At 46.2% G+C, this 25,433-nt stretch overlaps 1 protein-coding gene across 8 annotated transcripts in view; it reads left to right on the forward strand.

Moving 5' to 3' along the window:
- Positions 1–25,433, forward strand: part of STAT1 (signal transducer and activator of transcription 1) — a 295,742-nt gene that overhangs the window by 11,267 nt on the left and 259,042 nt on the right. For 6 of the 8 annotated variants that reach the window (XR_012374852.1, XR_012374854.1, XR_012374856.1 and 3 more), the window contains exons 8-25: positions 169–260; positions 466–617; positions 2,851–3,009; positions 4,687–4,779; positions 6,814–6,873; positions 8,968–8,997; positions 9,088–9,181; positions 10,309–10,350; positions 11,628–11,711; positions 12,131–12,229; positions 13,296–13,431; positions 14,851–14,900; positions 15,617–15,711; positions 16,689–16,834; positions 18,320–18,505; positions 19,433–19,508; positions 20,426–20,528; positions 24,258–24,477. Coding sequence is in view for 2 of the 8 variants with exons in the window: in XM_025848443.2 (XP_025704228.1) it covers positions 169–260; positions 466–617; positions 2,851–3,009; positions 4,687–4,779; positions 6,814–6,873; positions 8,968–8,997; positions 9,088–9,181; positions 10,309–10,350; positions 11,628–11,711; positions 12,131–12,229; positions 13,296–13,431; positions 14,851–14,900; positions 15,617–15,711; positions 16,689–16,834; positions 18,320–18,505; positions 19,433–19,508; positions 20,426–20,528; positions 24,258–24,272 (1,712 nt within the window). In the remaining 6 variants the exon portion in view is untranslated. Of the gene's footprint in view, positions 1–168; positions 261–465; positions 618–2,850; positions 3,010–4,686; positions 4,780–6,813; positions 6,874–8,967; positions 8,998–9,087; positions 9,182–10,308; positions 10,351–11,627; positions 11,712–12,130; positions 12,230–13,295; positions 13,432–14,850; positions 14,901–15,616; positions 15,712–16,688; positions 16,835–18,319; positions 18,506–19,432; positions 19,509–20,425; positions 20,529–24,257; positions 25,415–25,433 lie in introns of those variants that run through there. The other 2 variants (XM_025848443.2, XM_073881149.1) reach the window with 1 other exon arrangement.

The following is a 25,433-nucleotide window of genomic DNA, read 5'->3' on the forward strand; positions in this document are numbered from 1 at the left end:
TTGGGACATTATTTTTTGTTTTGTTCAATAAAAATTAAAGACCAAACTTTGATCTGTCACCAGATAGCACTTGGATTATATTTCTTCTAAGTGTATGTGAATCTTGGATTTAGTTGGTTTTGGTTTTTTTTACATTTATATTTTTCTGCCATCTCTCCCAATTCACAGAGCATGAAACCAATGGTGTGGCAAAGAATGATCAGAAACAAGAACAGATGTTAATCCAGAAGATGTATTTAATGCTTGACAATAAGAGAAAGGTAGTGATTCACTTTCTAGAATAATGTGTTGCTTTCACCACAGACTATAAATAATGGACTTGAAGTTTAGGATAGAGGAAAAATTATTATAACCACTTGGCTTAGAGCCCCAGTTGAGATATTTGCTTTGCTTTAAAAAAAAATATTTTTAAATTCAGTGATTAAAGATGAATTGACTTCACTTTGTCTCTTCCTCTCCCTTTAGGAAGTAGTTCACAAAATAATAGAGTTGTTGAATGTCACAGAACTTACCCAGAAAGCCCTGATTAATGACGAGCTGGTGGAATGGAAGCGGAGACAACAGAGTGCCTGTATTGGGGGGCCCCCCAACGCTTGTCTTGATCAGCTGCAGAACTGGTAAGATTCTCCAAATCTGACTGGCCGACCCCATGAACTCATGAAGTGCACATTCAAGTTGTTAGTTGAAAGGACCCTGTCCAAACTTTGGATTAGACTTTAACATAGTCCAGCCTCTTCTTGCTCTGGAAACACTTGAAAAGCACACGTTTTTCATGCCTGTGGCCGAGTTCAGCCAAGCTCTGCTTCGTTTTGAGCGCTCCTCTCCCTACTGTGCCTGTCCCGTGGGATGCGTCATTTGTGCCAAAACACCGGTAACATAGTCATCACATAACACATTTAACAGCTTGAGCCCTCATGTTTTATTAAAAACAAAATAGCATGAGACAGTTTCCAGGCTTCCATGGAATAACAGTTTGGACCATTCATTCAGTCATCCGTCTAGTGAACTCTTATTAAATGCTGTATGCCAGGCACTGGGCTAGGACCTGGGAACACAGGATGAGTGATTCTTGATCCTCACCAGAAAGGAGCTCTCCGTGTGGAGGCGGAAGGTAAATGTCCTCATTCTGTGCAGTAAAAGGTCGCCAGTGCTCTAATGAAGGGCTGCCCAGAGTTCTGTGGAGGGCGAGGGAAGGAGTTACCAGGAGAGGTTTCTGAGAGGAAGTGGTCTTGCACTGACTTGAGACTGAAGAGGCGTCCTTTCTGGAGACCAGGGAGGGTACCAGCAGGGACAGAGGAGAAGAGAGGCTGGGCGTGAGAGGGGCCTGCAGTACCCCATACTGGATGGCTGCAGAAGGGGGTGCCCGCAAGGGCAGGAAGAAGGGTGGAGGTAGCAGGAAGCTGGAACCTGGTTGAGGAGGCTTTCACATGCTACGAGGAACGGGACTTTATCCAGTGGGTGCCGATGAGCCAGGCGGGCTTTTTATTTAAGTGGAGGCTCACTTCTTGGGGTTTTTTTTAACTTAGGTCACTCTGGCAGCAATCTGGAGGATAAACTAGAGACACAAAGGCCAGCTGGTTGACTGTGAGCATACTAGTGTCGTCTGGGGGAGGGCCGACAGACCAGAGTGGATGGCAGAGGTGGATCAGAGTGGAGGTGAGGGGATGGTAGCCTGGAAGAGTTCCCAAGCGCCCAAGGACCAGAGATCTCAGGAGGTTCTCTGAATTGCTATTTTTAAAAAATATTCACGATTAATACTTAGCTATTCATTTTTATTCTGTGGATTGTCTGCTCGTATTCCAAGTTTCCTGTTGCTTAGAGCAGAGCTTCCCCAGCCCAGTGTGCCCCCATGGGCCTTGAGAGGCACTGACACCACCACCCCCCAAGCCCTCCTGCTTCCTAGGCAGGCCCTGGGCTGTCTGGAGCCCCCTCATGGTCATTTAGGCCACAATGAGCCTCTTCCAGAGCCACAAATGCCCCCCAGGGGCCCCCCACTGTGCTGTCCACAGATTATCTTGTTCTCGTGTGTGTCATGGCCTGAACAAAGTTGGGAAGCACTGGCTTAGGATCCCCTTGGAGCTCGCCCACCTGCCATCAGTCTGCCTCTCCTTTCACAGCCAAGGGCTGCTCCTTAAGTGCTTTGAACTGGATTCAGGAAATGAAACCATGAAGCAAGGGAGGTGTGTTTCATTGGAAGAAGGTTTTCCTCCGTCACTACTCCAGGGAGGTAAGCCACAGTCCCACAGCCTGACTTGGCGCAGAGGCCCTTTACTGGCAGGAAGGAGGAATCTGAAAGCAATCGCTAGTTTCCTCCTTGGTTTATATTTTGAGTATCTAGATTGAGCGTCTTGCTGCCTTCTTTCAATTCAGGAAAACGGTAACCTTTGTTCTCTCTTCTCCTGACCGGGGCCTGTCATTCCCTCACCATGTGGCTTCTGCAGCTTCCAAGCTGCTCTCTTGCTCCTCTGTGTCCTGATACAGCACCTGCCTGGGCTCCTCGCTGCCTCCAGCATCACCCCTGACGGCGTTTCCTTTGCTGTGTCCCCTGCCTCTGCCTTCCTCTTTGCCCGGTCCCTTTAAATCCCAGTTATCATGCAGGTCAATAGACATCACGGATCCCCAGCCAGCCCCATCTCCGTAGGTCTGGGCTGTAATCTGTTGGTTTCTTCTCCCCAAATAATAGTTTTTAATGGCAAGGTGAACCTTGTTCTCTGTGCAGAGTGTGACCGGCCGCACAGATAAGGTCAGGTGTTGCCTGGGGAAACCACTTGTCGGTTTCCGCGATTCCCTGTAACCCAGGCAGCTTTGAGATTGCTTCTGATCGAGGCTCCTGTGTCATGTACCTTCCAGGTTCACCATAGTTGCGGAGAGTCTGCAGCAGGTTCGTCAGCAGCTTAAAAAGCTGGAGGAATTGGAACAGAAATACACCTATGAACACGACCCTATCACAAAGAACAAGCAGGGGCTATGGGACCGCACCTTCAACCTTTTCCAGCAGCTCATTCAGAGGTAACTTGAGGGAGACTCATTTGCATCTTCTGCAACTGTTTTCCCCGGGGGAAAATTTCACGGTGATTCAGACCGTTTAAAAGTTTAATAGGTTATGGACATGTCTTCAGGGCAGCCATCTCTTCCTAAATTCCTTGTCCATACCATTGGCTCTTCATTCTTGGGGCCACCTAGCCTGGGAACTTGTCCGTTGTACTCCTCCTTCGCCTGGGGCCAGTCTGTGCGGAGCCCTGTCAAGTCAGCCCTGGTGCTGTTTGTCCCCTGCTTCCCCCTCCAGGGCCTCCTCAGCCTCCTTCAGGCTCTCAGACCCTCTTGCTGAACTCGTGCATAGTCGCCTCCCAAGTGCTTCCCTCCTCAGCCCCTGCCTCCCTAGTCCCTGTGACGCTGGGCTTCCCAGAGCAGAGTCCAGCCTGGCGCTTTGTCACTGGCTTGCCTGGGTGGAGCCCCTCAGCTGGACACTTGTGCCCCACCTCCCCGGCCCGGCGCCAGCTGGCCGCTCCAGGGTGAGCTTCCCCACATGCCCCATTTCCAGGCAGACCGCGTTCGCACCAAATCCGGTCACTTCGCCCTGCCTCTCCTCGGTCCCCCGCCCCACAGCCGCCGCCTTTGAACCTCATCTCGACATTGTTTCCTCCTGAAAGTTTCAGCTTATATGTTGTCCTGAAATCTTCCCAGAGTTCCCAAACATGTTACCTCCCTTCTGGATCCTCATGGCTCAGTCTTTATTCTTCTCTCATTCTGGATTCATTATGTAGTTGTGTATGTGTTTCTGTCGTCTGTGACATAAATTGGAAGTTCCTGGAAGACAGAGATGTGCCTTTGTCATCTTTTTTCCCCCACAAGGACCTGGTGCAGTGCTTTGTCCGTGGGCAGGTGTTCCAAATATACTTAGTAGATAGATAAATGGCACTGGGTAGAAGAATAGGGTTCATATTGAAATTTTTTTGTGTGCTAACATGACATAATAAAAAAATATCCTCGGTTCCCTGTGGCTAATGTCCAAACAGGAATACCTCAGTGCTGTATTTGAAATAATCAAGGATATTTATTTACTTGGGTTTTGGAATGCAAATGTAATCCTTTTTTAAATGAAAATTCATAGTTGGAAATGTTTATTATATAATAAATATTACTAAACAATTTTACTAGAAGAACAGTTTTCCAAAGGATCCCAAAATATCCATGTCAAATTATAGTAGTAAGCAATGTGTTACATGGTTCGTTTTCAACTGTAATGAAATTTCTTTTTATTTTTTGTTTTTGGTTATTTTTATTTTTAAATTGAGATGTGAGTGGCATACAACATTACATTAGGTTCAGGTGTACGACATAATGATTTGATATTTGTATATGTTACAAAGTGATTGCCACAGTTAAGTCTAGCTAGGAAATCTGATTCTTCATGCAAATTCGTAAATGAACATAACCCAACTCAGGGTTTTCATTGTCGAAGGTGCCATGGGTCACCACAACTACTCTGATCTCACGTTGAGTGGAATGTGGTGTGGAGATTTCTGTGCTGACTAGCGAACCTCACTTTATTCACCAACTTGTTCGAATCTTACAAACCGAGTTTTAGCTTGTGCCCTCTAACTCACTCTTCTGTTTCGGGAAAACAGTTTGTACTGCCTCAGCCTTAATGGAAATGCTAATCTGCACTTTGCTTGGAATTTACAGCTCATTTGTGGTGGAAAGACAACCTTGCATGCCAACTCATCCTCAGAGGCCGCTGGTCTTGAAGACTGGGGTCCAGTTCACCGTGAAGTTGAGGTAACCAAGAAAAGATGGAAACACTGCGCCTTGTGCCATGAAGTTAGCACCCCTCGCTTCCTTCACAACAGTCACGGAGGGTGCTTTAGAGGAAGCAGTTTTGCAGTAGGCATTTCAATGTGAATTCTTATTCAGAATATCTTGTATTTAGAATATTAAAGGAAATAGAAATATATCACGTATTTATGTATACATACGCACACCCAATCTTCCCCCTGTAAACGTAAAGCACATTCGCTGTAAAAAGGAATTTGAAAAGGCAGAACTTCCTCCAGTAGACACAAAAGTTCCCAGCAGTTGTGTGCTGAGTAGACGCTTGTAACCTGGGCTTTACGTAGCCCCGAGACCACATGCAGTGTGTGAACATGGACTCGTGACATGTCTATTTTTCTGGTGAATGGGTTCATAGATTTCATCAGTGTTTCAAAGTTGTCCGTGATCTAAATATCTGTAGACCACTGTGGTAGATAGCCTAGTGTCAGTCCTCCTTCGCAGAATTCTGTCCATGTCTCCACAAATACAGAAATAAATAAAGTTGTGTGTGTGTGTATATATATACATATATTTTCATACATAGATAAACACACATTCACACATACATAATGTCATGTACAGGATTTTATTTTTAAAACCTAGGGTTCTGGCCTGTTTTTCTCCTTGATCATAAGTTGCAGAAGTGTTTCCATGTGAGAACATAGGGCTGTGCTTTATTGAATGGCACATTTCTTTAGCTGTTCTTCTACTGATGAGCGCCTGGACTTGCCTTCAGAGTTGGCCTTAGTCTTTTCTCCTGGCGTGCTGCTGAGTTGGGTCCCGGTTGAGGCCCCCTGGCTGCTGGTGTTACAGCACCACACCCACGCACCCGTAGGGACCGGGAACTCACAGCTAGAAGGGGCATGAGAAGCCCAGTCCCAGCCACCTGCCCCATTAAGCGGAGCAGACCAGCGAGGGGCTCCTGCCCAAGGTCTCCCGCTCATCAGGGAAGACACACACACGTCTTAGCCCAGCATTCCTTCCTTCCATCTTTCCATACCACCCTGGAATGTCTATAGATGTTAACCTCTTTTTCCTGATTATGGGTCAGAGTTCTTAGTTTTTCCCAACGGAACAAACATTAGATAAAAGTTTTAGTAAAAAATATACATTTGCTATTTTTTGCCCATATAACTGTCCCAAAGTAGAAATTTTGATAAAACCCAGTGTTGGTAAGGCTGTATAAGGAAGCAGGTACCTTCACTCACATTTGGTAGGAATGGAAAAGCTGCTGCTTTCCATCAGAATTTAGTGTGACAGTATTGCCCCAGCAATTCCTCAGTTAGGAATTTATGCTGCAAATACACTTAAAAGAAATCCAAGTAAACATACGTGGATGTCGATTCCATTGTTTGTCATAACTGGAGGGAGCGGAGGTTATTGAAATGTTCACCAACAGGGAATTGGCATAATAAATAAACTGTAATAGATCATTTTTTTTTAGAATTGGCTCCATTTTATTTTTTTAAATTTTATTATGTTAATCACCATACATTACATCATTAGTTTTTGATGTAGTGTTCCATGATTCATTGTTTGCATATAACACCCAGTGCTCCATTCAATACGTGCCCTCCTTAATACCCATCACCAGGCTAACCCATTCCCCCACCCCCTCCCCTCTAGAACCCTCAGTTTGTTTCTCAGAGTCCATCGTCTCTCATGGTTCGTCTCCCCCTCCAATTTCCCCCCTTCATTTTTCCCTTCCTACTATCTTCTTTTTTTTTTTTAACATATAATGCATTATTTGTTTCAGAGGTACAGGTCTGTGATTCAACAGTCTTGCACACTTCACAGCGCTCACCATAGCATATACCCTCCCCAAGGTCCATCACCCAGCCACCCCATCCCTCCCACCCCCCACCACTCCAGGATCCCTCAGTTTGTTTCCTGAGATTAAGAATTCCTCATATCAGTGAGATCATGTGATACTTGTCTTTGTCTGATTGACTTATAATAGATAATTTTTAAAGTAATAATGACTTTTATTTTTCTTTCCAGACTGCTGGTGAAATTGCAAGAGCTGAATTATAATTTGAAAGTCAAAGTCTTATTTGATAAGTAAGATATCTTTAATATTATCTAAGATACATACACTATTGAAATGCTGGTTTTGTTAACCAAACAAGGACTGATGCACCGGGGTTATTTATAAGTGATCCCAAGAGGGTTAAATTGATAGTTCCCATTCTGGACCCTGGGAGCTTCCCCTAGAGCTGATAGCAACATGCTGGTGCTTTTTTAGACTATAAACGAACGAAAGCATGAGTGTGTTTTATGCTTATGAGCTTGTAATGATCAAGTCTCGAAGCAACCGGGCCTGGCCTACTGGACCTCCTTCCTCCTAGGGCAGCCCCAGAGGAGAAGGGGCCCTTGGTCAAACACAAGGCTGAAGACCGTGATTCTGCAGCCATTGTGGGGTTGTTTCTGGAATGCAGTTGACAGCATTTTACAGGGACTGTGTGGAGTCTGTTGGATCCACCCCTGTCTCTTCTGGACAGTAGGAACCCAGGAATGGGCAGGATCTCTCACGGGGGTCTAAGTGGAGCCATCCTACCGCATTTTGCCCTGAGACCCTAGACCTGGACTAGCCCTGACCTAGCCACTGGCTCCTCTCCCCGCCCCCACCTTTGATATTTTTTAATGCTTTTGTGTGTGACATACTGGTTTAGCAAGTTTCAGAACCATTTACGATAATCCAAGTCATTTTCCTCTGGTGTTTTGTCTATCCGCTCTGTAACAATATCCTTCCCTGCATCTTTGTCTTTCCTGCCATCAGCTATGGTGTCTCTGTGTATCAGCTTTTGCTGGTTAACAAATCACCCCAAAACTTAGGGGCTTAAAACCCAAAAGCTTATGATTTCTCTTATTCTGTGAGCTGTAGGTGGTCTTTCTGGTCTGGGTCAGCTTGGTTGTTGCTGGGTGGTCCAGCGTGGGCTTGCTACATGTCTGAGGTCCTGGCTGGGATAACTGGGCCCTTCTCCATGGGGCTCTCGGGGGCTAGCCTGGGCTTTTTCGCATGGTGATGGCATTGCAGGTGGGTACGAATAGCAGGGTGCAAGGCCTGCTGGGGCAAGGCTTGGAGCTCGTACAGCATCCCTCCCATCCGTTCTGTTGGCAGAACCCAGTCAGAGTCACCTGAGGTTCGAGGGACAGGGAAATACACTCGTATCTTTTGAAGGGAAGAGTGGTAGAGATTTTATGGCCGTTAGGCCGTGCTCTGTCTGTCTTCTCTTTTGGTTTCTTAGAGTTCTCTTGTCTTTTCTCTCTGTTCCAGCTCTGGGTTTTCTTCTCAGCTCTGGCAAGGTAGCTTTGTGTCACGCTCTTCCCTTTACTTTAAGTTCTTCCTTGTCCCCCTCCCCCCACCGCTGCCCCCGGAACCGGGGAACATTGGTCACTCACATAGCTGATGGTGACTGTCACTCACAGAAATGTTGAACTTCTAGTTGACCCACGTAACTGTGAGTGTGCTGATCATTTCCAGGCTGTGCCTCTGCCTGACAGATGCGTGTGAGCCCAGAACATGACAGAGTCATCACTGCGTTGATGTTAAGAGGCCAGGTTGCTGAAGATTTAACCTCAGATTTAAAGCTTAAACTTGACAGTTTCCCCAAATAATTGACTCTTCTGGTACCTTCCTAAAAGCATTAAAGATAATAGACAATAAAAAAAAGGCTTTAGCTGGCCCATTGGAAGTTCCCTAGTCTCACAGCAGAGACGGCTCTCCGCTGCCCCGTGCTTAGCTCAGTGCCTGACACAGGGCAAGTGACCGCTCAGGAAACAGCCAGAAGCACAGCGCACTCACACTGATGGAGGGTGTGCTCTGTGCTCTCTCACCGTGAACAGCGTACCACTCACAGCGTCCTGTAAGGCTGGCGCTGGTAGCACCACACTGTCCAAGTGAGAAATGTGAGAGCCGATGGCTTATTTGCCCATGGTCACTCAGTAATTCTTGGCAGAGCGCGTGTTGGTTGACCCTGGGCTGGGGGGCGGGGGGGGGGGGGGGGGGGGGGGGTAATGAAAGGACAGAAAACCCACAGGTGTAGATTTTGTATTGATTTTTTACTTATACATATACTTTTGTATTTTTGTTAAAGCTCGTTTCAAAATTTAAATACACATATATGATTTTACATATGTATATTTCTTTTTCAGAGATGTGAATGAGAGAAATACAGTAAAAGGGTATGTCAAACACTTTGTACTATATTTTACTGTCTTTGTTTGTTTAAAAAGTTCCTAGCCTTTTAAGTATTTCTGCTCTGTATTGTCTAGATTTAGAAAGTTCAACATTTTGGGCACACATACGAAAGTGATGAACATGGAGGAGTCCACCAATGGAAGTCTGGCCGCAGAATTCCGACACCTGGTAAGGAGACCAGTTTTCCCCCTTTTTGGGTTGTGTGTGGCTTAGTAGGGCTTCATTTTCAACGCATGGCACCCGGTTCGCTGTGTGATGTGGATGGCACCCCCTGGGGAAGGCTTTCTCGAGTGTGCTGCTGACGTCACTAGCTCTTGAGGAATCTTTGTTCCTCCCCCCATCCCAGGCCTGTTCTGTTGCTGTTTTCTGCCAGTCTCTTCTCCAGAGATACTTTTTAAGAGCGTAGCAATCTTGGCAAAGTATTCCATAAACCAGTGAGCACCTCAGTGACCTGTTCTTGGTACCTCTGCGACCTCAGTGATCACTCACTCTGGCCTCCCATAGTTCCCTCAGAATTGACAGTTGCCCCCACATCCTGACCATTCCTTCTCCCCACTCCAATTGTGGCAGGTCCCAGGAGTCTCTCCTCGGCCCATTCACATTTTCCTTTCTGGTGGTCTTGCCCACGACCACTGCCCCTACCGCTTTGTCTCCAGAGGAGTAGGCCCATTCCTCCGGGCCGTAGAAATCCAGCACGGGTGGTGCCTTTTACCCGCCTCTGTGAGGTTGTTCTGATGTGTTGCCACTAACCCTTGTGTGCTCCCTGGGCTGGAACCTGCAGGGAGGTTCACTGGCAACAGTTCTGTAAGCCAGCAAATTCATAGTTAGTGAAGCTAGACCTTATATGAGAGCCTCAGTCCAGACGTGGGAGTCTGATGGTACCCAGAGCTGCTCTCAGGGCTCCAGAATGCTTCCTTAAAACTTCAGGGATTGAAGTCCTTTTGAGGGCAAGCTTAGCTGTGCCCTGAGCCTGGGGAGCATGAAACAGCTAATGAAGCTTAAGGGGAATCATTCAGAAAAACTTGCATGGGGTGGGAGTGGGGGAGGGAGCAGGATGTGAATCCCTGGGATCCTTCCGTGTTCGCCTGCTGTCCGCATGGTGTCAGGCTGCTGGAAGAGGGCGCTTATTAGGCTCATGAGCCCACACAGGGGTCATTTCGTGTCTTGTTTTGCACTCTGACAATCATTTCACATCCTTATTCTTTCTAAACCCTGACTTCAGTTTGATTTATAGATGAAAGTAGCAACTGTGAGCATTATCATGCTGATTACTAAGGTGGTTTCTTGTTCTATAGCAACTGAAGGAACAGAAAAATGCTGGCACCAGAACTAATGAGGTGAGTCCTTCTCTGTTTTGAATAGTCTCTAATCAGCAGGTGTGTGTGTCCAGGTAGGTTGGCTCAGTGCTCCTGAAGGCTGGGGGCACCTCGAAGAGGGGTTCAGACACAGCAGGGACGAGGATGAGCTTTGGGACACGGTGTGTCTGTGCTAACAGTAAACCCCACGGCTTTCATGCTCTGTGCTTGTCAGATGATTTTGCACTCGAAGTCACCGGCCCCTCCCTGAAGCCACAGTGGAGTAGGTATAATGGGCCCGTGTGCTACTCACATTTCACAGGCGAACAAAGTGGATCACGGGAAGTTTGTAGGATGTAGCTGAGGGTACATGGGAGTTACTGTGTGAGCTGGAACCAGAGGCCGGATCGGGGCCTGCCATGCTGAAGATGAAGTATGGCAAGAGGGTTTTCTCACCCCTGCGTTCCCTACCCAGTGGCAGCGTCTTTCCGTCACTTTCCTTTTTACAGCCAGATCCTTGAGAAGGAGTGATGTTTGTAATGCATTAAAAAGGGAACTATGGACAGAGGACAGAATGTCTGGCGTTGCTTTGGTTTGGAACGATTTCAGCCCTTGTGCCCACGTAGCAGGCGGCCCTTGCAACCACACCCAGCAGAGGTCGTGAGGAAGAGTGGACAGGCACCCCCGCCCCTGGCAGTGCAGGCACACACTGCCTAGCCCTGGTTTTGACCTTTATGCTCACCGTGACCTCCCCGGGCGCTCAGTTTCCTCTGCCGGGAGGAGAGAGAGTGGCCTCACCTCTACGGTTCTAAGTTGCTGGGAGGCTCCCATGAGATGATGTGTATGAAGGCACTTAGAAAACTATTACATTTCTCCCTAAACCAGGGACTTGCTGACCCGCCAGGCTTATGCAGATCAGTCCTTTCAGTAACTTGTCCCTCCTGGAACGCGTGCGCTGTCCGCCCGTCTGCCTGGGGTTGGAGCGGGGCCGCGGGGCAGCAGGCAGAGGGGCTGAGAGCCGCAAAGCCTCACATCACCAAGAAACCCATTAGAAGCTGCTGTTTCCCTATTGACATTTCTTTCTGTCAATTTATAACCCTGGCCAGGCTTTCAGAAATCTAATCCTTGAGAGAACACGGAGATACAGTAATTAAACCTGGGATACATTATTGAAAACGGGAATTTTTTTTCTGGATTGCACTTGGTTGGGGGTCAGGCTTTCTGAAGCCTGTTGCAGTGCCTATGAGGCCCCGGAAAGTTGCAGGATGTGTGAATGAATCACTGTATTCCTTTCTGTTTTTTCCCTTTTCTCTTTTAAGGGCCCTCTTATCGTTACTGAAGAGCTTCACTCCCTTAGTTTTGAGACCCAGTTGTGCCAGCCTGGTTTGGTCATTGACCTCGAGGTGAGATTTACATGGTTCAGACATGGAAAATTTTATTTTTATTTCTCAGTTTTTGTTTTAGACATATTTACTTAATTGCTAAAAAGAATGGTCTTTTTCAGCTAATACTATCTTGACGTTAATTGAATGGTTCGGGAAGCTAGAGAACCCAATTCAGCTTTAAATGCTCCAGACTAAATGTTTTAGTTGAGATGTCCTATGTTAATTTGTTATATGAAGCAGGGAGACTTATTTTTTAACTGAATGATATAACAAAAATAAGCTACGGACAAAAGAACTTAGTTTTACATTTTTAGTGTTCAAATATAAAATACGTGCAAATTTACAAACCATCCCTTGCTTAGTTTTGATGCTACACGGTGGTCTACAGGTGATATTTATGTGATTCTGATGATATTAAGGTCTTTGTCATCTTTTAGACGACCTCTCTGCCTGTTGTGGTGATCTCCAACGTCAGCCAGCTCCCGAGTGGTTGGGCCTCCATCCTGTGGTACAACATGCTGGTGACAGAGCCCCGGGTATGGAAAACACATCTGCTTTTGTATAGGTGCTAACCAGAGACCCCATCATCTGGCTTCTGTGCATCTCACAGAGCCCCCTAGGGCCAGATGTTCAGAGAAAAGTGACATAACTCGAGTGGCTTTGTTAAGGATCTTTAGTAATTCTGGAAAAGGGAAGCATATGTATGTATTAGAAGTGAGAATTATGATTTTCCTTCTGTGTGAATAAGCTCAGGCAATAGACTTCCTATAACTTTTACTGTGGAAGAGTTCATTTATTGCTTTTCTTTTAAAAAAGTGTATATATTTGCTCAACAAGCACACTCCATTCTTAAGTGTGGGTACTCACTGTTGATTAATTACAGCTGATTCTCGTTATGCACTTACATTCTTGAAGGTCACTGTGAACACTGAATTAGCAAATGCCGAACGATTGCTACTGGACCTATCGATATGTGGCCTTGTTTATGTGTGCTTCTGTTTATAAAGACACCGTATCTAATATATCTGTTGATGTATTAACATTGAGCTCATGGCCAACAGCACTGTAGCTCATGCCTGAACTAAGCGCATCTGAGTACAGGTATTTGCTCTGTAAGGTGCCCCGTGGCCATTTTGCACTTAGCAACACCAGACAGCCCTTCAGCGCTATCCTTGCAACCATTTTTTAAAAATGAAATTTTTAAAAAAACAAAACCCACAGAAAGGCAAAAAATGTGGCACTAAATAGACCTCGAAAAGGACACTTGCTTGTGGTACGAGAGCTGAAACAAGAAGGCAGTTGCTTCGTTTGACTCTCCTGGAAGCATCCATGTCGGGCGACTCCAGTCTTCACCACTCTATTCATGGCATCCACAAATGACTCCAGAAGTGCCACGAGGAGCCATTTGGGGGTTAAAGTGACTTTGCATGAGTAGGTTGAATTCACGAATGTGAACTTGCACATAACGAGAATCAACTGTGTTTCTCTTCTGTGAAAACTTGTGTGTGTCACAGAAACTAGAACCAAACTCTGGGACAGATCCAGGGTTGAGTGCCTTGCTTGGGACTGACAGCCTGAGCTTCCGGGTATTTTTTTCTCTAGAACCTGTCCTTCTTCCTGAAACCACCATGTGCACGATGGTCCCAGCTCTCGGAAGTGCTCAGCTGGCAGTTTTCTTCTGTCACCAAAAGAGGTCTCAACGTGGACCAGCTCAGCATGCTGGGAGAGAAACTACTCGGTGGGAACTTTTTCCGTATATGAAAATTGAAACTCATAAAAATAGCTCGACTTGTTCCTTTCCCCTCTTTGCTCTCTATTTTGATCAAGGTAGAAGAGTGTTAAGAAAAAAAAAATCGCTTGGCTTTTCCAGCTGCAGCTTGTTACAGCTAAGTGAGAATTATAGCTCAACCTCGGAAGTAGGTATAGACCTGATAAAAAAATTAAATGAATCATTTCCCAATTATCTCATGTTAACATTACTGAGCAGGTTTCCTAAGGGAAATATTTTTGAATTATGTAAAATATGTTAGTTGTGGCTAAAAGAGCTTCCCTGATGAGAAAGATGAAGTCTTATTAACCTTGGGGAGAAGAAAGTAATTCCCCAGTAAGTGTCCCCAGGGGAGGATAAGTAAGGTCCTGGGGCCACCCGCCGCATGGCATACACCCAAGGCTCTTGCCTCAGTGGTCCAAGCACGTGGAGACCCTGCCCACAGCAGGATGACATCCTTGGCCAGCAGTTTTGACTGGTTTTGGCAGGGTCCAGGCCATGATAGACAATTCCCGTTCAGTAGCTAATGTCATAGATTTATTAGTCTTCCACATAAGGAAGTCAAAGACCTACTAGCCTCAAGGTCAAATCTTCAATGAATGGTAGTATCTGAACTATTTCTTTGAAAATCCACAGGCAACTTTTTTTTTCCGAATTTGCTTTCTATACAAAGAATTGTGTATATTGCAAATACCAGTAGACTCTTCCTAACCAAGTAGCTCTCAATATGCCTTCTCGTGTCCACTTAGCTGTCACAGTAGGGGTCTTATGCCACTTAATAAGATGTAAGAAATCACCTCATTCCATTTCCTTATTTGGTGAGAATTAAGACAGATACCTTTTCTGCCTATAATGGCTTATTTGTGGTTCTCTCCAAAGAGAGATGACAGGCTCACCGCCTTGTACGGCCTGGGCTGCTTCAATTTGTGTAGCTGATAACCCCTAGGCTTCCTTCCCCTCTCTCATTTCTCTCACTTGGCTTTTGATCTGCATCAGCCTCCCTGAGCCCATGTCCTATTTGGAGGAGGGCTGAGGAAAATGTCCAAATAAGCTTGAAAAGTCAAGGGTCAGTGAAATAGATCACCTAGGGGTGATCTTGGTCTTAGTTTGAAGCTTGAGAAAGCTCTGAAGGACCAGTGGGAGAGGAGCCTGCTGAGGAAGGAGGAAGAGGCAGCTGGAGATGATCCTGCATAGACAGGGACCAAATGAAGTCTTCTCCAGAAAGCACAATTAATTAGTATCAATGTGTCTTGAGAATATCAACCATGTACATGCAGTCTTCCTCTTTTGGGTGTTGGCTCTTTGAGAGGAAATACAAGAGCCATCAGTCTAACCAAAGCTTCAGAGTCAATTTCCGTTTCCTGAAAAAGCTTGTTTTTATTTGGTTAGGTCCTAATGCTGGCCCCGATGGTCTCATTCCGTGGACAAGATTCTGTAAAGTGAGTACTGTCTGGGTTTTCTACGCTCCGAGTTCTCGCTCTCTGTTGAGGTTTTCATATTTTTTGCTGTGGTAGTTACTTATTTTTGTGCTTATTTTGGCATGTTTGTCCCTGGCCCGTGGAAACCCTAGGGCAGGTTGTTTACTTTCCTTCAGTGCAGAAGGTCAGTCTCCAAGTGTGAGTCTGACAGGAAGCGCCTGCGTGTGTGATAACATTCGTTCTATCTGAAATGAGTCTTCCATTTACCCACACTGGTCCCTTGCCTGGCAGCATTTTTGCCCCGTCCATGAGAATTGTGTGCTCTGTGGTAACCTGGACGGCCCAAGGGCCCTGATGAGTTTCCCCAAGCCTGCTCAAGCAGAGGGACCAGTTGGAGGGAATAATCAGACCCCGCTGGGGTCACCAGACAGTGCTGACAAGCTCACGCTACTGGATTTTACTAGTAGGAGGGCAGGTTTTGTTCTGTGATTCACCCTGGAGGTCATTCCCTGGCTGGTTCACTACAGTTTAGAGAAGGAAGCAGAGCCTGGCCCAGGAAAGAGAGAGCGTGGTATCTGCATGCCCATAAGGGGAGGGGCGGCTCTGTAGGGGACAGACGGGGTTAGTTTTGGCAGCTGGGCAGGCTTTGCAAATTAAAATCCGACGGTGGGAAGAGGCATGGTAAGTCACTATTTTGAATTTCTTTGTTCCTAATGTGTGCATTTATACACTTGCAGGAAAACATAAATGATAAAAATTTTCCTTTCTGGCTGTGGATTGAAAGCATCCTTGAACTCATTAAAAAACACCTGCTCTCTCTCTGGAATGATGGGTAAGGATCATTGATAGATTTATTTTTGAAACATAATTTTAGGACACACCCCCTTACTGCAAGGCTGAGACCCGCCTGACCTGGACAGACCTCCTCATTTGACAAGACTTGTGTGCCTCTCACAGAAACGGATGCTTCCAGGCTTTCTGGCTGGTCCAGTTGGGGCTTCATGACAGTGGAACCTCATAAGATTAAACTTACACTCTCATAGTATGTGTATATTCAACACTTAAGATTTTTTGAGCACCATTCATACATTCACTCCTTCAACAAAAATTTTTTTTTTTTTTTAAAGATTTTATTTAGTTATTTGACAGAGAGAGACACAGCGAGAGAGGGAACACAAGCAGGGGGAGGGTCAGAGGGAGAAGCAGGCTTCCTGTGGAGCAGGGAGCCCGATGCGGGGCTCGATCCCAGGACCCTGGGATCACGACCCGAGCCGAAGGCAGACGCCCAACGACTGAGCCACCCAGGCGCCCCTCAACAAAAATTTCTTAAGCGCTAACTTGCTGTATTGCAGCTAGGAAAGAAGAAAAACCTTTGTAACTCAGTAAATTGTTTTTATCTGAATTATTCCCAGGGTCAGTTGATATTTCAGCAAAGGCTTTCACTTGTCAGAGGTGCTAGAACATGAAAATATATTGTCTGAGACATTTTCATGGCCTTTAAAAATCAAGTGGAAAAAAAAAGGCCATCAAATAAACATAAAAGGCTCATTTAATCCAGCAAGTATTTACTGATCATCTATAGCATCCTATTGGCCCTGTGTTAATGATTGGTTTGCACTTAAGCAGACACGTGTATAAGCGAAATGCTACCTGAACTGTCAATTAAATAGATGTTAAAGCACCCAGAAGGGTCTATACATTTTTATCCTGTGTTCCTTTGTCAAGTTTCGGTAATCGACTTGGTCTGTAAGCTAACGTGAAAACATGGCTGAAGCTCAGAGTGCCTCTTGGATCGCTTTCCGCCCGCAGGTGTATCGTGGGCTTTATCAGCAAGGAGCGGGAGCGCGCGCTTCTCAAGGACCAGCAGCCGGGGACGTTCCTGCTGCGCTTCAGCGAGAGCTGCCGGGAAGGGGCCATCACGTTCACGTGGGTGGAGCGGTCCCAGAACGGAGGCGGTAAGCCCTTCTCCCTCGCGGCCGAGCGCCTGGGGCAGCCGGGGCGCGGGCAACCTAAAGCTTGGCCGCCCCCGAGCCTCGCAGAGAGCATTGAATACATTGCCAGGGAGAGGTGTGTGAGTCACGACCTGGAGCGCACGGTAGACATGACGGTTTTCTTAAAAAGACAAGGCCACATTCTTCAGTTTCTGTCAGGTTTGTCATCTGCAGAGGGAGGATGTGAGTCAGGGAGGCTGACAGGCAGTTTGGGGGAGGCCTGTGCGTGCAGCCGCATTGCGGGGAGCCCCACGTGGGGGCGGGCGGGTGGACCAGCTCCCGGAGAGGGGTCCTGCGCACCGGGCGCCGCCCTCGCCCCCACCCCGCCTGCAACCTCGGTTCTCGCTTGGGTTTCTGTTTCGCCTAATGAATTTGTGGCGGAAAGCCTCGGAGCACCTCCGCACCCTGAAGCAGGTTTCTGGGGAGGAGGCTGAACAGCAGAGATGAGAAAAGGACAGACAACGTTTCTTTTCGCAGTTGCTTCTAGTTTGCGCTCTTTGAGGGGCTGAAGGAATCCGGCGACTTTCCTGCTTTCGGGGGGCAAAGATGCAAAAAACAGGGCCGACTTTTCTTATTCTGTTTATTTTTTCTCTCCTAACGAAAATGCAGGAAGCCTGGGATCAGGGCCCAGGGTGGGCAGAAGATGTTAGAAACAGCCTTTCATCCTCTCGCAGGGGGGTGCCTTTGCCGAGCTGAGAGATGGAGCTAGCCAAGCAGGAGGCAGAGCTGAGGAGAGCCTTGGCAACCCCAAAGCTTAGGCGGGGCAGCACGCAGCACGGGCTGCAGAGCTCTGGGACGCCCCGCAGAGTCCGCAGTTGTAGGGCAGGGTTCCCAGGGCGCCCAACAGCAGCCTCTGGAGTGTGTGCGGCCAAAACTGAGCTAAGGGATCAGTCAGGATGCAGGGTTCAAATGAAGTCTGTGATAGGACCACGAGTAAATAAACGGGTTTATCGCATTAAGGATTAGAAGAAAAAGTAGCAAATAGGATCCTTTTGTGTTTGCTTACCAATTTTTTCCATGTATTGTCATTTATTTTAATAAAAAATTACATTCTTCAATCCTAAAAGAAAAGCAACCAGAAAATGAGCTTGTTTTTTATTAACTTAATCTGTGACTTGAGCCAAGATGATCCAGTTAGTATTTCTTTGGGTGGGGACAGCATTAAAGATGCAGGCTACTGAAGATGTTTAATAAACCTCTTCTTGCCAGGTTTACCAATCTCAGCAAATAACGACAAGTGCAATGTTGTTGCGTTGCCTTTATTTCTCCTGTTTCTCAGAAAGGATTATGATTTATTTAGAAATGAAGCAGCATGCTGTGTTATAAATCCTATATTGTGATTAGTTCTTACCGGGGGTCACTCAAATCCATAAAGTCTTGCAATGTTCTGTTTCTCTCCTCTGTTGTTTTGGGATAGTCCATGGGACTCACTTAGATCTTCTTTTTTAGAACCTTACTTCCATGCCGTTGAACCTTACACGAAAAAAGAACTTTCTGCAGTTACTTTCCCTGATATTATTCGCAATTACAAAGTCATGGCTGCTGAAAATATTCCAGAGAATCCCCTGAAGTATCTGTATCCGAATATTGATAAAGACCATGCCTTCGGGAAGTATTACTCCAGGCCAAAGGAAGGTAGGTGGGGAAAGTGAATGACCAGCACCCTGATGAGTAATAGCACAGGTGTGCTGAGGTTCCCGTTTCATCACCGTCCAGAGGTTTGCTGGAGCCCGGGTTTAGTCACGCACACCGGCCTAGCCGGCACAAGCTTCACCCTTGCTGTGTCCTTCACCCGCCACTTGCTTTTGAATTGCTGTAAGCAGGCTTTCCAAAGATGGTAAAACCCAAAGTATAGTTGAAATATAACATGCTATTTGGCCTGATACAGACAGTAAGAAATGAACAAAGAATTTCTTATTTTAGGAGTGTCAAAAAAGTCCATTTCTGGTCTTGTGTATTTATTACATTACTTTTTCCAATATTTTGGCCACCTGATTTATACCAGCCTGTTCCTGTTAAAATTGAGAGATCGAAGCAAAATGGTTCATTCAGGGTGATCTGATGAATTTGTGAGATGATATTATTTCTAGTGATTGTCGGTAAGAGCGCTTCTCCGTCTTTGCCAAATTCCATTTGAGATTCGGCTGCTCTGGTTTGGAACATGCCAACAAAGTTAATTATTTTCCAGAACCAGAAATCTCTATATTCATGCAGTTGCTTTGGGAAGAAGATGTGTATGTCGTACCGGCCAGGCTAGGCCCACTAACCCAGATACACCTGGCACATTTTGTGTTCTGGCTTCTGTAGGATTTTAAGCCTGGGAAGGAGAGAGCTCACAGCTTGACTTCTGTCCTGAGCTCTTCGCCCTTCCCTCTGAGTTCTTTCTGCATTCCCACTGGAATGTGAGGTGACCCAGGCAGGGAAGTCACTTAAAGCTTAAAGCTCCAAGACCCACCCGACTGTCAGGGCAGACAGTAAAATTTTGATGAAAGAGAACGTTGATCGTCGGTTCTTGGGTAAGGTCTGCTAACCGAAAGTTGTACCCGATGTGTTTGCTTCTAGCCCCAGAACCAATGGAACTCGATGGCCCAAAAGGAACTGGATACATCAAGACTGAGTTGATTTCTGTGTCTGAAGTGTAAGTGAACACAGAAGAGAGCCATGTTTAAAACCCACAGGCCAGCCCCGCTCCTGGCTGGGGCCTGTTGAAGATGCTTGTCCTTTGCTTTCTCACTGTAGTCGCTGCTGCTGCCACCACAGTTGGACTTGTTGGAAAGATCCTAACTAGAGATCCTGGTGTCACTGCCTATCAGAATTTTACTGCCTTTATACAAAACAAACAAAAACAAAAACCCCAAACACCACCACCACCACCACCCAAGGTTGTATTTAAGTCCCCCCCAAACTGATACTTTGAAAAAGTATAAATAAAATGAACAAAAATGGATCAGAGTGGGAAAGTAGTTATTTTCAATCGAGGAAAAGGCCAAAGTGATGATTGAGATACATTTTTTTTCCGCTTGCTTTTATTTTGTTGTTTCATTTTATAAAAGGTAGACAAAAATTTGGAAAAATCATTGTCAGTTATTTGGCCTGCAGCACTGTCTTGGGGTGAATGGATGTAGCCTTCATGTAAAAACACTCTGGAGCAGCTTTATCTGCATACAAACCTCAAGGTAGGGACGAGGGACTCCCCAGACATGTCTCTGGAGCTTCTCGGGCCAGCCTGAGCCCCGAGGCGCCGGCCCCTCAGGGTGACGCGCTGCCCGCGCCCGCCCGCACCTTTAACCAGGCAGGAGCGGCGCAGGTCCCAGGCCTGGCTACCTCTCACTCACATCTCTAGAGTCCTGGACGTTTCCCAAGGGGCCGGGCTGGGGACAGGAGCCTCCCGCCATCCGTACTTTTCCAAATGTACTGCGCAAGCGGGTGCACTGAGCCGAAATAAAGATCTCAAGTGATCCTTCCGTCACAGGCCAAAGATGAAACGTCGAAGTTGGCACCACCGGTTTCACAGTCTCAGTGCTAACATTGCCTTTTCCTTTCTCCCCATTTTAGCCACCCCTCTCGACTTCAGACCACAGACAACCTTCTCCCCATGTCTCCTGACGAGTTTGACGAGGTGTCGCGGATAGTGGGTTCTGTCGAGTTCGACAGTATGGTGAGTACCCCGCGGGGCTGGCGTTGGTGCTCGCCGAGCAGGTGCGCTCTGGGGCGGGGACGGGGGGCTGCCCAGCAGCCGCTCAGCCCAGCTGCAGGGTCCCGGAAGGTGCCTCTGGCAGAGCCGGCGAGGGCGTTTTAGATCAGCCCTGATAAGTCGGAGCCTGCTGTGCTTAAACAAGCTCCATCATCACCAGGATGCTTTATTCCTGGCACTCTGCACCTTCCAGAAACTAAATGACATTTCAAATACTGAAAAATTCCACCTCTGCCCTTTGAAGTTGTCCTTGCAGAAATTTCATATATTAAGGAACTACCGTTTCCCTGATAAGAAAATGTTTTCCTTCGACCTGTTATTTCAGCACTGTGTCTGGGTGCAGGAGTGTTATTTTTAGGAAGAGAGAGGACTGATGCTCGGCAGTTAACAACCCTTATGGAGGCTTCAGCAGCAACAGTGGTACAGTTCCACCTGCTTCGTATTTGAGGACTGATTTGGGCTGCTCGCACCTGGGGTGGTTGGGCACTTGCCAAGAGTAGAAGGTTCTAGGAGTGAAAGAGTTATGAGTGTCATGACCAGAATAGGAACAGGGTTGTCCACAAAAGAGAGAATCTACTCCCTCTGGGAAAATGTTTTTCAGTAAATCAAATGGTATTGTTTGCCTGTCGGGCCGAAATCCTTCCTCTTAAAGACTTTTTTTGGTTGGCTGGAATTTTGCTGACACTGTTTAATTTTAAGCTCTTTTCCACGTGAAGCTATTCCAGTCTATTTGTTAAAATGTGTTTACTCCTTTAAAAAAAAGTCCTCCCTGAGTTATTACCATCCTTTCTTCATCAGTTTCTTATAACTGGTGCCTGGCACAGACCATTTGCTCAGGGGCGAGGCAGGAGGGCAGGGAAGGGAAAGGAGAGGTGGAGAGAGGGTACCGTCCTTCAGACACCCGGGGTCCTGTAGCCGTGTGTGCACATGACATCAGTAACACCTTTGAGAGTCAAGTTTCTGGTATGTAATTTCTTTCTTGGTCCTTTTTCTCACCTGAAGAAGCCCAGGTTCAACTCTTTAGAGACCGTAATTTCTTACACGTTCCTGATGGTTGAGAATGAAAAGTCACTTCTGTTCCTGTTGGCAAGTGTAAAATGAACCTTTTCTATGGGCAAGGATGCATCCTCTGGTGCAATGTAGCCCTGAGTCTGCTATAAAGTGCTTTCTAAGCCTGACTCAAAAATGGAACAAATATAAAGCCCTGTTCCAAGAGTGTAAGATCTGTTAATGGAACCACAAAATGGCTGTGCTTTAGCAAGTTGCATTATCATCACAGCAGCACCATTAATAGGTGAGATTTACTGTGTACCGGGCACTCCACCATAGTGACTTCATCAGTCTTTACAACCCCCTTCTGAGTTAGCTGTTAGTGTTATTCTCAGTTTTACAGTGTGGAAAAGGAGCACCCCCCCAATCCCAAATTGTATAACTTGACTAAGATCAAACAGCTAGTAAATGGTGGAATGAGTATTTGAACCCACCCGGTGAGTCTCCAGCGTGCATACTGTCCACTGTTCTGAAATGCCTCCCAGAAAAAGCAGAGCTTCATCTCATTCAAAACATCCACCGCACAGAAACTGTATGCACAGGACTCACTAGGTCTCACCCCAGTTTATTAAGACAAAGGCGGCATGGCCTTTGGATGAGAAGCCCGTGTTTGGGATTCAGAAATCAGAGTTCCACCTCTGTCATCACCATTATTCCCCTCGGCCTTAAGAAAATGAGATGGATTAGTTGTCTCCATCTGTGCAGATGGTGTGACTTACTTTCTTTGTGTTCTTGGGATGATACTGGGAGAGCGATTTAAATTCTCTAAATAAAGGCCAGGAAATGGACACCCCCCCCCATAGCCATTCTATTCCAGATGACTTCATTCATGTCATGTGTAGGGCAGAAGAAGTCTGTCTGACACACACACACACACACCCCACCCCCCTCTCCAGGTTAAACCTTTAGCAGACTGAAAGAGCTAGGGGAGGTGATAATCTGGACAAGGCACTGGCTGGACAAAATAGAAGTTGAATTAGTCCCCAAATTGGGTGGACTCTACTTTGTCTCAGATGATCTGTCCTTAACCTTGGCCATGATTTCCAGTCAGCATCTGCCTCTGGCAGGAGAGCATACACTCTGAAACAGAGCAACCTCTCTCAGAGCTGGCTATTTCAGCCACGTCTGCAGCTTGCAGCTCTGGATTAGGGTCAGGAACAGGAGGACCGTAGGCCCCTGAGGAAACTGTCCAAGAGAGACAGAGCACCAGTGTTTTCTGCAGGATGACTTGAGTGTTTGTTTAGTCTGGATTTCCTGTACAATAAACTTCTTCCTCAGGGACTACGTGAGAACCAGTCTACTCTCCTGCCGGCTTTTGGGCAAAGCTGATGATAACAACAGGAACATTTATTAACCATCCTGTTTCCATCTGCTACACTAGGCCTTGTACATGGTATCTCATTTAATCCTTCCAGTACATTCTTCTGCTTTGGAAGGACAAAGACCTTGAGATTTCAAGGGGTTGGGTGATACACCACAGTCACACGCGCCAGTGAGAGACGGTGACAGGATTTGGATCTCGGCTTCCTCTCCTTCTCCCTGCCTCTCTCTCTTTTCCTCTCTCCAGAAGCCCACTCCCTTAACTATACATTTCAGCCACACACTGAAACATAGGGGCAAAACCTTCATTGTGCTTTTAATCCAAAATAACGTTCTTACGTAAGCGCCCACTGTGTCCTACCCACCACTGAGCACTTAGGATTAAAAATAATGGACTCATTATAGAAACAACTATAAATTCTTACAAATTCCGACTCTCCTGTTTTGGTCACTCTGTGGCTTCCTAAGTAGGTATTAAAGGAATTCCCCAAAATCTTAAAGGGCAGTTCCCAAGAGGCTTGCAGTCTAGTCCTGTGTTTTTATTGGTATTCCAGGACGCAAGTAATTTTCTGTTTCAGAGGGCTGTTCTCCGCACTGTAGATTATTTAGCAGCACCCCTGGCCTCTGCCCACTAGGTTGCCACCAGCACACCCATGCCCAGACCGAGTCACAACAATCAAACCTGGCTCTAGACACTGCTGTAGAGCACCTGGCCCGAGGGGAGAGCCCAGCAGGGACATGAGCTAGGAAGTTGGTGGCAGGCTGGGATTGTTTGGACGCTCAATTTACTGCCCCCAAGGTGCCCTGCTCCGGGCAGCTGGGCAGGAGGCACTACGGGGGGAGGGGAAGGGCTTCCTCGTAATTCTGTGTCTCTAGTCTGTACCTGAAAGACATTCATTTATCATTCCTACTGTGTGGACTTTAAGGAACATTCATCATCTCCTCCCCCATCCCGTCCTCCGTCTGGCGCACAGCTCAGCACTGCCTCGTCCTTGTTTTGTGGGAGCAGATTTGCCACGTTGCTCTGCCCCCAGACTTGCATAACAGCAAAAAGCTTTGTGCGGCCTGGATGAATTGGCAGAATGAAGCCGGCAGGCTACAGAGGAATAATCCATCAGCTTAGATGACATAAAAGGTCTCGATTACTCTGGGAAAAAGGATAAACAGCACATGCTGAAGGCTCTCTAATTCCATGGTGGTTATTTGCTGTGGAAGTGTCTTCTTGCTAACCCCATTGTAGAACCAACAGGCCGAGTTAGAGATGTGGATCTGCATTTCACAAGAGCTGTGTAATAAACTTAACCACATTTTATCTTTTTACAGATGAATGCAGTATAGAGCATGAATTTTTCTCATCTTCTTTGGCGACATTTTTCCTTCCCATCTGTGATTCCCTCCTGCTACTCTGTTCCTTCACATCCTGTGTTTCTAGGGAAATGAAACAAAGACGAACAAATTTGCTGCAACCTGTTGATAGCAAGTGGATTTTTCCCTAATTCAGAAACGTCTGTTACTCTGAAGGGCTTCATGCATCTTATGAAAGGTAAAATTGAAAGGCCCTCTCCATAGAGTGGGTTTTACAAATGAACAATATCCAGATACACTGAAAACATCAGGGCTAAAATGAGAATCCTCGGGGAAGGGTGAGGAGTTGAGCGGCACTTAAAATGCTGTGCACAAAGTCAGTGCCCAACTGTTACAGGCTGTTGGATAGATCACACAGTTATTTAGGGAACTTCTTGATGTAGGATTGACAGATTTCTATTCTGGAGAATTCTTATTTGTTCCCTCTGCTTTAAATATGGCTGGAGGCTTTCCATTGGTTTACCTGTGAAATCGTTCAAAGCTAAGTAACGCAGAGTTACATCAGCTGTTTATCAAAGGTAGCCATCCTGTATCTGGGCAGGGGGTAAAAGTTGTGTTCTTTATTTTACTACGTTTTCCACACTGGCCATTTAAAGCTAAAAGCAAATTCTCTCCCTTGGGAGAATTAGCTTTTCTGTTTGTTATGGCTTTGTGATACTGGCTAATATCAGTGGAAGGAAATACATTTTCCAGACTCTTGAGTAGTTTTTGTCTGTTTAAACCTTAGTATCCAAAGCTGAATATATTCCGCCTTCATCCTGGTCACTAGTAAATGAAATTATCTTCACATCTCTGTCAAGGGAACCAACTCTCTCAAGACAAAAATCCTGTTACTCTTCAAAAAGTTGTAGTTAACTGTAGATGTAGACCAAATCTAGAAATTTAATTCGTGTTTCTTAAATGGGTTAATGTGTCTTTATTGTTATTAGCTGGTAGTCTTAGTCATAAAATTTTCAAATTGAGAAGAAAAAATAGTGACTGACAAGTAATTAACCAGAGATCATATGAGAATCAAACAATTTGAAAACTCGTCCTGTGTAACTGCATTGAGAATTGCATGTTTTTCACTGATAAATGTGTGTTTCGGACAAATACATTTGCAAATGGTTCCATTATCTCTCCTGTGCTTTTTCT

The sequence above is a fragment of the Callorhinus ursinus genome, unplaced genomic scaffold, assembly GCF_003265705.2.
Source record: "Callorhinus ursinus isolate GAN/ISIS: 27379988/994484 unplaced genomic scaffold, GSC_fseal_2.0 scaffold2, whole genome shotgun sequence".
Taxonomy (NCBI): Eukaryota; Metazoa; Chordata; class Mammalia; order Carnivora; family Otariidae; genus Callorhinus; species Callorhinus ursinus.